General features: G+C 56.3%; 1 protein-coding gene across 1 annotated transcript in view; it reads left to right on the top strand.

Moving 5' to 3' along the window:
* Nucleotides 1-3,202: 3,202 nt before the first annotated feature.
* TTBK1 (tau tubulin kinase 1) overlaps nucleotides 3,203-14,907 on the top strand; it is a 34,506-nt gene continuing 22,801 nt past the window's right edge. Inside the window, exons 1-11 of the mRNA XM_047103321.1 lie at nucleotides 3,203-3,310; nucleotides 7,912-8,059; nucleotides 8,298-8,371; nucleotides 8,541-8,681; nucleotides 9,879-9,983; nucleotides 10,405-10,470; nucleotides 10,888-10,980; nucleotides 11,066-11,191; nucleotides 12,788-12,942; nucleotides 13,871-14,102; nucleotides 14,355-14,533. Coding sequence (XP_046959277.1) covers nucleotides 3,203-3,310; nucleotides 7,912-8,059; nucleotides 8,298-8,371; nucleotides 8,541-8,681; nucleotides 9,879-9,983; nucleotides 10,405-10,470; nucleotides 10,888-10,980; nucleotides 11,066-11,191; nucleotides 12,788-12,942; nucleotides 13,871-14,102; nucleotides 14,355-14,533 — 1,427 coding nt within the window. The remainder of the gene's footprint in view (nucleotides 3,311-7,911; nucleotides 8,060-8,297; nucleotides 8,372-8,540; nucleotides 8,682-9,878; nucleotides 9,984-10,404; nucleotides 10,471-10,887; nucleotides 10,981-11,065; nucleotides 11,192-12,787; nucleotides 12,943-13,870; nucleotides 14,103-14,354; nucleotides 14,534-14,907) is intronic.

Below are 14,907 nucleotides of genomic sequence, written 5' to 3'. Positions count from 1 at the left end.
AGCCGCAGCCGCAGCGGGCACAGAGCAGGTGAGGCGGGGCGGGGCCGGCGGCGGGCCGGCGGGGTCGGGGCGGGGGCTCCCCTGCGGGCTCCGCGGGCCTCGGGCCCGGCTCGCCTCCCAGCGCAGCCTTCCCCAGCTCCCCCTCCCCGCGCCGTGTCCGCCCGAGCCGGGACGCCCGCCGCTGGCCTACACAGCCTGGGCCGCATCCCGAGGCCTGGAACGGCTCCCTGCCCCCCCAGCATACGCGCCTGCCTTCGTCAGCCGGCCCCCCAGAGCCTCTGCCCCTCGCTTCTCACCCCTGTCCCCGTCCCCGCGGCTTCACTCGGCTGTCACCCTGACAAGCCCTTCCCAGCTGCCTCCATTACCTCTCCCCCTTGTCCTCAGTCCCTGCGTGCCTCCCTGCCTGCCGCTAGCTGCCTTCCCAACCTCCTTACCCCTTCGGCGGTACCCAGAAGCCTCTCCCAGGGTCCTGCCGCTTCCTCACCAGTCATTAGGATCGCTCACCTGCCTCTGTCTTACCCAACCCCCTCCTCCGATCCTGTCATCCCCCCCAACCCTTCCCTTTTTCTCTGCCTTCTTCCACACCTCTTTTCACCTGTATCCACCACCCCTCACTGGGCTCCTTCACCTCTCCTTACCTGCGCTCCCAGATCCCCACATACACCTGGCTCACACCTTGAGTAGTTACACATCAGCACCTCTACTCACACACCATGATGAGCTCCCTCTCTCTCCCACCCTCCCTGGATGTCTCTCCTTCCCTGTCTCCCCACCCCACACCCACACCCCCACACACATACCCACACCCACACCCACACCCACACACACAGTTGGCCTCACGCTGTCTGACAGATATTCATAAAAACCTCTTCCACAAGCCCTCTCACACGACACACCCATGCCTCCACACACCCAAAAGGTCCTGAGGGGGCAGTAACGGGGCAGCCAAGTTCCTCGTGGCCTGTTGTCCAACCTAGTCTGACTTGAACGTAGTCCTTTGAGGCAGAGTGAGGATGGTGGACTGGGAGAGGCAGGGAAACCTCATTTATCCTCTGGTCTCCATTCTCCCTTTTCCCATCTCACCTGTTCCTTCTAGGCTGCCCATCTATAAACTGGGAGCTGCACCCAAAATTTTCTCATCAACCTATAGAATCCACCATTACAGGATGGAAGACCCACCGGAGGTCACCAGTTCAATCGCTCAAGGCTCCCTCCCTACTGGTTCAATTGCTTCTTCAGTCTTGTCCTCAACCTGTCTTTACCTTTATTCCAGAAGCCCCGATCCCCTCCCTCTCCCTTTATCCTGCCATTGCCCTCACTGCCCTCTGAATTCCTGATGCCCCACATGCCACTTTGGCAAAAGGTGGGCAGAGGCCTATTTGACATCCCCACAGCTCTGATACTCTGAAGTTGGGTGGACTGGAGGAAAGAGTCAGCTGAGTCACTTGAACAAGACAGGAAAAGAGTGACAGTGTCACTCCTCTTTTCTACATGTCCCTCACGGTACACCATGACCTGTTGAAGGTTGTTTCTGTGCCTTTACTATCCCACACTGCCCCCTGTAGCAGGATGGCTAGACACAGGAGCCTTGGGAAGTATCCTGTCCCAAGGAAAGATTGGTTTATGGAGTTTCTGCCCCATCCATAGATACCTTAGGCATTTTCCTCCTTGCCACCTCCCTTCCACCCCACCCTGTCCCCAGCTGGAGTAACTGCCTTCAGTCTGTGACTCTCCAGGATCATCGTGAGGGTAGAGCAATGTGCTTATACAAAGTGGGGGGGGGGGGAGGGGGGGAGAAGAAAAGATCCTGATTCCAATCCTGTACTGAGTTGCCAGAAATCTCAAAAAGTGGCCCCCTGCCTATACACATGCACATCAAAGACAGACACAAAAACACATAAGCACATGCAGACAGAGGTACAGGCACAGACACAAAGACACACACACAGACACATAAACACGCAGAAAGACACATAAAGACATATACATGTTCACAGAGGGACACATGCACAGATTCACGTGCAGACACGTATGCGTGCACACACTTACATTTCCCGACATAACACTGGCTGGCTTTCCCAGTCCTCGCTCACAGTTGGGATGCTCTCCTTGATATTCAACTTCTACCTTTGCCAATGCAACCAGAGCTGTCTTCCTTCTTGTTGTTCCTGAGCAGACACAGAAAGGTGTGGTCAGAGCTCTCTCATCACATGCCCACCCAGACCTGCTGCTCCCTGTCATTCCTCCTGCCTCCTGTTAGACCCATCCCACTCCCTGTGGTCCCCAAGCCCCCCCCCCCACTTCCCCAATTCAGCCTGTCTCTCTCCCTTGGAGTAGCTGCAGGGCTGCAGTCCCTCTAAAATCCATGTCATGAGTCCATCACCTTATGTTCACCCCACAGCTCACATCCTTGCTTTGGAACCATTAGCTGTCAGTGGGATGGACTCTCCCCTGAGAAAGGTGTCTTTCTCACAGCTGCATCCTCCTCACTAGCATTAGCATCCTCCTCAAGGGGCTTTCGTGTATCTCATTTTCTTGATTATCCCATGCCCTGGTTGATTAGCAGGTCTCCATCACTCTGGTGTGTGTCTCCCATGGGTCACCCCTTGGTCAGCAGTTCTCCCCTTTCAGACGCACAGCTCCATGGGCATTTGGTGGCACGGGGAAAGTGTGGGTGCCGGGGTCTCAGATCAAGTCACTCAGACTGGTCCTTCTCAGCCTAGGTGTCCCCTACACATGCATGGGTCCTAGACTAGTATGCACCCCCTCCCCCCACGTCCGCCCCCCACCCTCGGGGTCAGCAAGTTTCCTCCACATTAGTTAGCATATCTCTCTTTGGGAAACGCTTTCCCCATAGCCTGTTCACATGGCATTTTTCTCTCCTTTTTTCAACATGTGTGTTCTGCTGCTGTTTTTCACATCTCCAGTTTGTAGTTTGTATCTCCCTTCCTGTGGATAGTATTTCTGTCTTCTCCTCTGACCTCCACCTGGGTGTTTACACAATGCTTCCCCCAGTAACCCCTAGAGCATCTGCCCACTGGGCCGAGGAAAGATGCCGGCCAGGAGAATGGAGCTGCCCTCCTCCATATCTGCAAGGTGGTCCTGGTCCGTAGCCTGCCCCACTCACAGTCCCTCCCCACTCCCCCAGGTAGATGGCCCCCCCAGGGCAGGCCCTGCGGACACCCCTCCCTCCGGCTGGCGGATGCAGTGCCTAGCGGCCGCTCTTAAGGACGAAACCAACATGAGTGGGGGAGGGGAGCAGGCCGACATACTGCCGGCCAACTACGTGGTCAAGGATCGCTGGAAGGTGGTGAGTGAGTGACCCGACGGGGCCAAGGGAGGGGTAGGGAGAGGAGGGGAGGAGAGGACCTGGAGACGAGTTAAAACAGTTGCCCCCAACTCTTCTACCCTAAGAGGGAGGTGCCCCTGAGCTCATTTGCATACTGCTTGCAGTCACTATTTTGGCGTACACTGGTGGACAATCGCGTTCTCCCAGAGCCCTCTCTCACCCCCTTCCCCGCTAGGTCACGTTGCTCCGGCCCAGCCTGGAACAACTCTTGGCTGGACGTCGGAGCAGGAGCTGCAGAGCTTAGTGGGGGAGGCGGGCAGGGTGCGGGAGGGGGCTCTTTCGTTGCCGGACCTTGGAGAAGGGCAGTGAGTGAGCATGTGTCCCTCCGCTTCCGCAGAGGACAGAGAGGCCTGGCTTCAGGGAAAGAGGCCCTGCGGGCTGCTCCCACCGCAGCCGCACTCCATCTTCTCCTTCCACCCTCCTCCCCTCACTGGTTCCTGCGGCAGGTGCAACACGCCGAGACTCCATCTCCCAGCGTGCCTTGCTCCTCCAGCCCAGGACTTCAGGCTGTTCGGCCTGTTGGGAGTTGTAGTCCGAGCCTCCTCCGGGTTTGGGCCTGGATGGGAAGGGGACACGTGAGGGGCTTGGGGAAAAGCAGTGTCTGGGGAGCGGGACCTACTGTAAATCAATCCCTGTCCCACCCACCCCCCTCTTTCTTTCCGTCGCTTGAGATTGCGCTGGGGTCCTCTTATTGTGGGGGCAGGATGGTGTAGGGTGGATTGCGGGGCGATGGTGTGTGATCTTGTGGGTCTGCGTGGCAGAGTGGGGAGCCTGGAGGAAGGGAGGGAGAACAGACAGGCCTACACTGAGCCTCTATGTGGGGGTGTGTGGGAGTGGAAGGAGGAGGCTCAGCTCACCTGAGCTGTCAGGCTGAGAGGAGAGTGGGGCCTGGGTGCTGGCCGGTTTCCATGGCAACAACCACGCTTCGGGCAGATCCCCTAGAGTCCCAGGGATAGGAGCAAAGGTGGCAGCGTTGTCATTGTCTCAGAAGTCTCTGGGACTGGGGAGGGCCAGGAGAGCTGAGGGAAGGCCTGCTTGGTCCCAGAGGAGGACTTCCTGAGAGGGAGAGTGACAGGACAAAAATTGGGGGAGGAGGAGCCAGGGCAGTAATCAAGGGAATGAGGGTCTGGCCAACTGAGGAGTATTTCTCCAAGAACCCTCCGGTCCCCTAACATGAGAGCCTAGTTTCTGACAGATTGGAGGCAGAAGGACATTTGCACTGAAGAGGTGAGAAAAAGATGGTGTTCACACCATACTGAGTTTGGATTAGAACTTTGTTGTACTTTTTGAGGGAGGGGATGGGAGATGAGTGGGGAGAGAAATGGCAAGAGGGAGTTGGGGGGGAGGGGCAAGCCCACAATCTTTGCCAGGCTGACCTCTCCAGGTCAGCTGCCAGGCTGACTCCCGAAGAACTAGAGAGGGTAGGGTGCCAGATGGCTCCCCTCAGCCATCTCCCTGTGAGGGGTGGGACGTGGGCATGAGGTAGAGCTCAGGAACCAAGAACAAGCTCCCTGAAGAGAAAAATGAGCTGGCTAGGGGAAATTGAGGGTCAGTGGCACTAGGTGGAGTATTTGCAAATAATAACATTTCACTCTTCTTGAGGGGTGCTTCTCAGAATCAGAATAGCAAATAATAATAATAATAAATGATAAAAGCAGCATTTGTTTTGAGCCCCCACTGTCGCCAGACACGGTGCATTATCTCAACAAACGATGGAGTAGATATTGTTATTACCCCCTTTTCACAGGTGTGGAAACAGGGGTAGGGATTAGCTAACCTGCCAAGTTCTTAAGACTGGGTGGAACCAGGTCTGTCTGACTGCTGGGTCAGCAGCCACTAAGCCATACTGTTTCGAAAGAATTAGCCCACCCAAGAATCAGGAGCACGGAGATGAAGGAGTCTTTCAGACCCGTTCTAGAACAACTCTTTCATTTTACAGAGGAGGAAAAGTGGAGGCACAGAATTTAAGAAACTCACTCCAGGTGACCCAGAGCTAGGCCAAGAAACCAGGTTTCCTTTTTCCTAGGTAAATGTTGGTCCTACTGTGTCATATTGGCCCTCCAGTTTAGGGAGTTCCTTTGACAGGGGAGGGGATCATGAAAACAACTAGGAGAGGAGGAATAGGGTCTGGCAAAGGGAGATTAAAAAAATATTTCTGTTAGCAGGCTTGGGCAGGGCTATATTATGACTTTCATGGGCCCTGGGCCCTTTTGCCTTCATGGACCCCTTTCTCTATAATAAAGTAGTAAAAATCATATTTTATGACTGCACTGGTATACAGAGGAATGAATTAATATTATATGCTACAATTTTTTGACCTTCTGATTTGAAATATTGAAATGTTTTTAGGGCTCCCTGTAAGTATTATGGGCCACTGTGCCTGCTGTGCCCAATGGTTAAGTGGGCCCAGACTGTAGGGCCTGGGGAGGAGGGGTGTTAGGTGAATGGGTGGGTGCAGATACCTAGCTTGCCTCCCTGGGAGGTTCTGTAATGGGGTGGGGGGCAGGGAAGGGACCAAGGGAGGAGAAGAAATAGCCTCTTTGGAAATGAAGACGGTAGAGAAATACTATTGGCCACCCTTGGAAATTGGGGAGCAGGTACCAGAAATGTCTTGGCTGCCCCGAGCCCTCCTTACCACCTCCAGTGAGGATTTTGGAGTCTAGAAGATCTGGGCTTGAATCCCAGCACTCACACTTTTAATCCCTGTGCTGTCAACAGTTTCCTATGATATCGCGGTTAAGAGCGTGGGTTCTGCATCAGATTGCCTGGGTTCAAATGAAACCTGGCTTTGCTACTTACTAGCAGTGTGACCTGGGGCAGAGTACTTAACTCTCTGTGCCTTAGTTTTCCTTCTGTGCAAAATGGTGACTCTTATGACCTTCCCCACGTGTTGTCAGGAACCTCAGGGGATGAGCTGAGATGATCTCTGTGGGTCGGGAGCACAAAGCCTGAGATGTGATTATTGTTCCCTCCCCTCCCCGTCTTCCATGTTCACGTACAGCAAACCATAAAGGATTCTAGAAGATACTATCATCTCCCCTGATTTTAAAGTTCCCCAGGGGAAGACATGACGCTGCTTTCCTTGAGTCTGTATCTGTCCCCTCCTTATTCTGAAATTCTTCGATGAGTCTGACTTTCATCTCAAGTAGAGAGAGATTCTGGTTTCAGACTGTTCTTCCCCCTTTCCCTTTTCCTGCGTCCTTTGTGAGCACGAGAGCCTTCAAGATGCAGCCAGACTTCCACTTCTTTTCTGAATCTTCCCTTCTTCCTTCTCTCTCTTCCTAGAGTTGTTTCAACTGTAACCTGCTGGGAACTCCCAGTCCTTGGCTCAGCCCTGCGCCCATCCCCCACTCCGTCCCCTTGCTTCAGCCACCATTAAACATTTAATGGGGTCTGAGTGCTGAATAAATGCTAAGGGGAGGGCTTGGAGATGCTAGAGGCTCAGAGTCCGTTTACAGGCTGGCTGGTCAGAGCAGCCTCCGCCCAATCACTAGCAAGCCCAGCTGTGCTGGTGAGTTAACAAGCCAACCGGAGGCAAGTGAGGGTTCTGGAAGGTGCTCAGCGAGGGCGGGCCACCCATGAGGTGAGCTGTACATCTTTTTTAAACCAAACAGGTCCCGACTTAGAAGTCTGCACCTTCTCCTTGTCCTTTATCATTGCCAGTAGCACACTCCAGGGACCCCGGGGCCTCTGACTTGAAGTGATTTTAATCCCTTCCCATAGCTCAGCTTTGCTCATCCACCCTTGCGAACTCTTCCTCCAACACAATTCTCCCCTCTGCCTTTTCTCACTGCCTGCCCAGGGATGCTGGAGGAGGAGGGCCTAGAGGGTCAGGTCTGTACTGCCCCGTCCCTTGGGGGGATAGACAGACTCTCCAAACCTCCATTCGCACCATGGTCCCACAGTACCCCCTACCCTCAGGGGAGGCTCACCCTGATTTGAGGCATTTGACCAGGGGTCTAGGGAGTGCTGTGAGCTTCAGCAGCAGGATGGGCATTGAATACCCTTTGCTGAGTCCTCTCCCCCAAATACTTCTCCCCCGCATTACTCTCTCCCTCTAATGACACCTGTCAGGACATTGCCAACCCCAGGAAGGGCCAGCTTCCCTGGAGGATCCACCCTGAAGCTGGGAGGTTCTGGAAATTAGTTTTCCTTCTGGATGGTGGTTGTTCAATCTAGTTTGGGGGATGGGGAGAGTGTAATATTTCTTGTCCTTCCAGAAAAAAAAAAAAAAGATTTATGGTGGCCCATGATGTCTTCAGAATCCTACACAGGCTCGTCTCCATGTCTACATGGGGTCAGAGGTCACATACCCTCTCCCACCTCCCAGCCTGACACCTAGCCCTGTGTGTGCATGCACATGCATGCATGGGCTGAGCTGTCTCTGGCACTAGGAGGGGAAGTGGGGACACAGGTGGGTGGGGCAAGGAAGGCAGACAGGGTCCCCCCCTTCAAAACTAGCCCTACTCCCACCAACGAAGGGTATGACCCAGCAGCGTGTGGGATGAGGAGCTGCTCAGCCTGATCCCTGGGTTTCCTATCCCCCTCTTCCATCTCTGTAGCTGAAAAAGATCGGGGGCGGGGGCTTTGGTGAGATCTACGAGGCCATGGACCTGCTGACCAGGGAGAATGTGGCCCTCAAGGTGGAGTCAGCCCAGCAGCCCAAGCAGGTCCTCAAGATGGAGGTGGCTGTGCTCAAAAAGCTGCAAGGTGCGGGCCCTGGGCAGGAGGATGGGAGGGAGGAGGTGGAGCCAGGGGCTAAGGGAGAGCTGATGGGGATGGTGAGATGGAACCAGAGTCTAAGGGCCGTGATGGGGAGAGGGGCATGGGGAGGTGGTGGCAGAAGTGGTCATGGGACCAGGAATCAAGAGGGCACCAGAGACACCTTGGGATCGGAAGTGAGGAAGAAGGAGTGGGAGTTGGGAGACCCCTGTCTGTGCCCCCACAGGGAAAAGCCACGTGTGCAGGTTCATTGGCTGTGGCCGGAATGAGAAATTTAATTATGTGGTGATGCAGCTCCAGGTGAGTCCCTGTGGGATCCTCCCTCCACTTACCCCCCAAAGCTTGGGTTGTGACCCCTGGGGTTGAGGAGTGGGCACAAGCCTTTGGGGACAAGGCTGGGCAGAGTGTCACGGTGGTGCCGGTTGGCATGACAGCTGAGCCTGGACCTCCCCCCTCCCCCCACCCTCAGGGCCGGAATCTGGCCGACCTGCGCCGCAGCCAGCCGCGAGGCACCTTCACGCTGAGCACCACGCTGCGGCTGGGCAAGCAGATCCTGGAGTCCATTGAGGCCATCCACTCGGTGGGCTTCCTGCACCGTGACATCAAGCCGGTGAGGGCTGCCCCACCTGCCCCCTCTTCCAAAGCACACCCCCTCCCCCACCCTCTCCCTCTGTGGGTCCCATGGTTTCTCTTCCAGAACAGTGGTTTGGGCAGGAGCAGCCTCTCCTACCTGTCCCTTCCTCCTGCTTTCCACCCCAAGCCCCTTCTCCCCGCCTGCCAGGAGAACACACCCCTGCCTGCCCCTTGCCCATGTCTCTCTTCTGTTCTTGTCTTCTCCCTTACCCATGCCCTGATTAGTCCTTGAATCTCAAAAGGTGCAGGGGTTGGGGAAGTACAGAGAAATTGATCAAAAGGGGTGGAGGGATGGGGCTCCCAGGTGGCTCCCTCGGTTTAGTGTCCCACTTCGGCTCAGGTCATGATCTCATGGTCCATGGGTTCAAGCCCTGCGTTGGGCTCTGTGCTGACAGCTTCAGATTCTGTGTCTCCCTCTCTCTTTGCCCCTCCCTTGCTCATGCTCTGTCTCTCCCTGTCTCTCAAGAATGAATAAACATTAAAATTTTTTTCTTTTTAAAAAAGGAATGGAGGGGCTGGGCTTGGTAAGAAATTCCAAGTAGCTGATTTTGTGGCATCTTGGATCCCGGTGTTGTAAGAACCTCCAATTTAATAAGGGGTAAAAACTGAGGCCCAGAAAGATTGGTTGAATGACCCAAGGTCAGACAGCAAGAACAATGTAGGTCTCCTGCTGCCTTACAGCAGGACAGTGACCCTAAGCCACACTGCTCTGCTGGGGAGTTCTAAGGATTGGAACCCCCAGCTGGGTTGTCACTTTGCTTTGTGATCTTGGAGAAGCCCCATAAGCTCTTTGGCTTTCAGTATCCTCATCTGTAAAATGAGGGTGCTCCCACCTGCCCCTCAGATGGGATGCCATGGCCTATGGCGCATGTTGATGTTTTCTCTTTATGTTTATTTTTGAGAGAGACAGAGAGAGCACGGGGGAGGGGGAGGGGAGGCAGAGAGAGAGAAGGGGACAGAGGATCTGATGCGGGCTCTGTGCTGACAGCAGAGAGCCCAAAGAAGGACTTGAACTCTGTGAACTGTGAGATCATGACCCGAGCTTAAGTCAGACGCTTAACCCACTGAGCTACCCAGGCTCCCCAAAGCTTACTCTTAAACACGTTTCTTGGCACTCCTTGAGATGGGCCAAGTGGGGTTGAAGCCCCACGGTCACAGCCACTGTCTTTCCCAGTCAAACTTTGCCATGGGCAGGCTGCCCTCCACCTACAGAAAGTGCTACATGTTGGACTTCGGGCTGGCCCGGCAGTACACCAACACCACGGGGGATGTTCGGCCCGTGAGTATCGCTGTTCCTGGGAAACCCTGGCCCCCTCACCCGGCCCCTGACCTTCACCAATTTTTCCTGCAGCTGCCTAAGCAAGCCCGGCCCGTGTTCAATATGAGTGTCACCCAGCTCAGTCTACGCTTGGCCCGTCTCCTGGCTCCCTGGGCTCTTGGTGGATGCCACATCCACACCTTGTGATCTGGCTGCCTACTTTGGTCAGAGATGGATACAGGGGCAGGGAGCAAGGTCAGGAGGCAGGTGTAGGACTAGGGTTGGTGTGTCAGGCTTGCCCCTGACCAGGCCAGCATGGGGGTTGGTGGACAGGGAAAGCAGTCAGGATTAAAGTAGGCAGTTAGACTCAGTTAGCAGGGCTGAGATGTGGCCCAAATCAGGGGCAGCGGGTGAGTGTCCTGCTGTGTTCTCCCTTCTACAGCCTCGGAATGTGGCCGGGTTTCGAGGGACTGTTCGTTATGCCTCAGTCAATGCCCACAAGAACCGGGTGAGTGGCAGAGCTGTGGGCCTGAGGATGCGGGGGCAGCAGGGCCCAGGTCAGGGGCAGAGGAAGGGGAAGAGGGTCGGGTGGGCAGCTGTTGAGGTGGGGAGAGAAGTATGGGGCAGGGGCCGGAAGCTGCCACGCCAGAGGCCATGAGTGGAACAAGATTTTGCGGCCATTTCTCCATGACTTTACCTTCTTCCTTGTTTTTCGGGATTCCCTCCTCTCTGCTCCCACCATCAATCTGTGTGGACACAAGTTTTGAGACTCATACTCGATGTGTGTTGGAGGGTCAGGGATAGAGCCAGGGTTTGGCTGTCAGGGCTCCCTGAAGGGTCCCCTCCTTGTGAAGGATCAGCCCACGCTCCCAGGAAGGACCTGAAAGGTGTGGGTGACCCCCCTGTCGTTCCCCCCCCCCCCCAGGAGATGGGCCGCCACGATGACCTGTGGTCCCTTTTCTACATGCTGGTAGAGTTTGCAGTGGGGCAGCTGCCCTGGAGAAAGATCAAGGACAAGGTGAGCCCTGTGCAGGTGGGGCTGAGGAGGTGGAGGGGGCGTGGGGTCGCTGGGGCTCCATTACCCTGTGCCCTGTTGCCTCCAGGAGCAGGTAGGGATGATCAAGGAGAAGTATGAGCACCGGATGCTGCTGAAGCACATGCCCTCCGAGTTCCACCTCTTTCTGGACCACATTGCCAGCCTCGACTACTTCACCAAGCCCGATTACCAGGTGGGAGCCTGCCACCTGGTCCCTGCACCCCCAGACGTCTCTCTGGGGGTGACCATCCCCAGCAGCACCCATACTGCTGAGGCCCCACTCCCCTGTTGGCTTAGCCTCGTGTATCTCCCCCCCCCCCCCGGTCTTCCAACTGCATGAAACTGTTTTGTGCTCCTGTGAACAGTCTTCATGGCTAAGATTTCTTAACAGTTTACTCTGTTCTCAGTGCCTTTCATGCATTAACTCATTTAAGCTTCAAAACGAGCCTTCGGTGATAATGCGTGTTCCTTATGTTACTATTCTAACACTTAACGGTTAATGAAGCCAAGTGCTTTCGAAACTCTGCATTGTCCCCATTTCATAGATGAGGAAATGAAAGCCCGATAGCAAGGCCGTGAGCAGGGCTGGGCTCAGGCACATCTTCTGACTCCAAGTCCAGTGCTTTTTCCAAGGTGCCACCACCACACCCCTAGGGGACCCACTGACCCCGACAGGAGAATGAGGATACATCAGCAGTGTTCTGCCCAGGACCCACTGTGTGCCAGGCACAAGTCTGCACACCACAGGGAGCATAGCATCAGGCACACAGTGGGCCCTCAGTGAAGTGGGTCCTGCCAGCAGAGAGAACCTGCCCTGTATTCTGGAGAGAGTTAAGTCAGAAGTGGAATGGTCCGGGGTGCCTGGGTGGCTCAGTCGGTTAAGCATTCGACTTTGGCTCAGGTCATGATTTCACGGTTCATGGGTTCGCGCCCCGCATCAGGCTCTGTGCTGACAGCTCAGAGCCTGGAGCCTGCTTCGGATTCTGTGTCTCCATCTCTTTCTGTCTCTCCCTGCTTGCGCTCTGTCTGTCTCTCCCTCTCTCTCTCAAGAATAAATAAACATTAAAACAATTTTTTTGAAGAAAGTGGAATGGTCTGGGGGCCTCTGATGTTCTACAGGTGCCCACTGCCTCCAGAGCCTAGAGCCTAGAGGTTGTGGACAGAGATGCCTCACTTGGGCAATAGAAGGCCCTGCCCCCCTCCCCTCGCCCAGTCCTCAGCCTCCTGGGGTTCCCCAGACCAGACAGCTGCGAGTGAGCGAGCACGCGGTGTGCGCCCCGTGCTGGCTGCTGAGGAATGCAGATCAGGAAATGTGTGGGTGGGGGAATCAGGGAAGGCTTGTTGAGCAGAGAGGATTGGTGGTAAAGGCGGTGTGGGCGGAGGATGCAACCTGTGCAGAGGCATGACCCCAGGTGGTGGTTTTGGGAAATGACCGGTGCTTCCAGTCTGCGGAGGCTTACCCCCCACCCCTACCCCCGCCCCCCCCCCCCCCCGCCAGATGGTGGAAATGGCAGAGCAGGCTGGGGATGGTGAGCAAGGGACAGATCTCAAGAGGGCTTGTGTCCAGCCAGCGGGGCTCAAACCAAGATAGTAATTTGCGTACTGATTTGCATATCATGTGCATGTTTTCATTTAAAATCAATGTGCCCTTCTCCTTCCAGTGCCCCTTCTCGGCCTATCCCTGTCCTGGAAGGCCCCTCTCTTCCCTCTGCAATCCCGGCAACTGTCCTTTCCTCCTGGCTAGCCCCAGGGTCACCTCTCTGTCCTCCCGCCACCCCCACCCCTGCAGTTGATCATGTCGGTGTTTGAGAACAGCATGAAGGAACGGGGCATCGCTGAGAATGAGGCCTTTGACTGGGAGAAGGCGGGCACCGATGCCCTCCTGTCCACAAGCACCTCCACTCCACCCCAGCAGAACACGCGGCAGACGGCAGCCATGTTCGGGTGAGTCTTGGGAGGGATGACGGCCCAGTGGGGGGCCAGGTGACCTCTGCCTAGTGCTGTCACCCAAAAAGCCAGCCCTCTCCTCCTCTTCTCACCTGGACACATCTGGCTGTCTTTCCCATCCAAGGTGCTCAACAGTGGGGTTCTCAAACCCCAGGCGGTCCTGCCCCATCTCCACCTTCAATCTGGGGACAGGGTGCACATCCTCACTTGGAGTTTTTGACTTTACGGGGGAGTGGGGAGCCCTGAGTGAAAATACCTGAGCCCCACCGTCTGTTTCTGTTGCTCACATGCATCCATTTAGTGAACGTGTCTCGAGCCCCAGCACTGGGGCCTGTGGGGGCTCAGAGAAGAAAGTTGCAGCCCCCGCCCTCAGAGTGCTCTTGGTTGGGTCTGGGATATTTGTAACGGATGGGTCAGCGATTCCAGAACCCTGTGGCAAGCACAAAGACAGAGGCACCTGGGGAGGGGCCAGAGTGAGGAGGGACACCCCACCCTGCCACGGGGGCAGCCAGGGAGAGACAAGGGTAGGGGCTCCAGGTGAGAGACCCGTACTGTAAAGATACCGCTCAAGGAGTTCCAAATGACTCCTCTTTACACCCATTCCTGGTCTAAATGAGGTCAGCCAGTGAACTGCGATGGAAATCTGGCTGGGCCTGGAAAGCAATGGGCCTCTTAAATTAACAGGATGAGGTGGTGCCGTGCCCGTCCCAGGCAGTCACATCTCCTTGCAGCCCTTTGCTGGACTAAGGAGAGTCTAGTTGCAGGCTTTGTGAGCCAGGGATGGGGATGGGCCTAGGGACATCCCCACCCCTGCCGAGGCCTCTACTGTGCCTACTTCCATGGGTGGCAGTGATCTCCAGGGCCTGTGCTGGGAGGAGAGAGAACCCCTGCCAGCCTTGCCCATGGCCCCTCCTGGCCTCTCCAGGGTGGTCAACGTGACGCCAGTGCCCGGGGACCTGCTCCGGGAGAACACCGAGGACGTGCTGCAGGGCGAGCACCTGAGTGACCAGGAGAACGCACCCCCAATCTTGCCTGGGCGGCCCCCTGAGGGGCTGGGTCCCAGCCCCCACCTTGCCCCCCACCCCGGGGGTCCTGAGGCTGAAGTCTGGGAGGAGACGGATGTCAACCGGAACAAACTCCGGATCAACATCGGCAAAGTAACTGCAGCCAGAGAGAAGGACGTGGGTGGCCTTCCCCCGCTCCCACCCTGGTTCCCAACCCATGGCCCCCCTCCCGCTCCTCCTGTGTGCCCTCTCCCCAGCCATGTGCCCACCTGCCCTGTCTCCGTGGCCTTGCCCCATGTCAGGATCACCAGCGTCGACCTCCCTCAATCTCCTTCACCCTGGGAAAACCACTTGACCCACAGCCGCCCTGTCAGCCCCAGTTCATGGCACTCCCCTCTCCTGCAGACCCCTTGTGTGGTGGAAGAGGAGCAGAGCCGAGGTGTGGGGGTCCCCAGCTCCCCGGTGCGTGCCCCTCCAGACTCACCGACAACCCCAGTCCGTTCTCTTCGCTACCGGAGGGTCAACAGCCCTGAGTCTGAGAGGCTTTCCACAGCGGATGGGCGGGTGGAACTGCATGAGAGGAGGTAGGTCTGGGGCTAGGGGGACGGCCAAGGGCCTTCTGGCCCCCTCAGCCTTCACGTGGCTGGTCTGTAGGAAAGATTAGATGCAAGGTTGGGGGGCCCCAGGAGTGTTGAGAGGGTTATACTAGGGCCTGGGGTCAGACTTGGTTGGTTGGAGGGGGGCAGATACAGAGGCCCCAGCTCATGCCACAAAGGGATGTAGGGTGGAGGCATGCCATACGAGTGGGAAGCTGGGTCCCTTGGCCCAGGAGGAGGCCGAGGGGTGAGGTGGTAGGTGGGTGTGCTTCCAGAACCTCTCCCTAGAGACTAATTACAGGTGCCTCAGAGCAGCTGACTAGGCTCCCTTCAGCTGTGGGGGAGGGCCCTGGGAGGAGAGC

The sequence above is a fragment of the Lynx rufus genome, unplaced genomic scaffold (genome assembly GCF_022079265.1).
Source record: "Lynx rufus isolate CCGP_SWC_20201006 ecotype Redwood Valley unplaced genomic scaffold, mLynRuf1.p SCAF_6, whole genome shotgun sequence".
NCBI lineage: Eukaryota > Metazoa > Chordata > Mammalia > Carnivora > Felidae > Lynx > Lynx rufus.
Note: the sequence above shows the minus strand (reverse complement) of the source record. Positions and strands in the feature narration are given on the sequence as shown.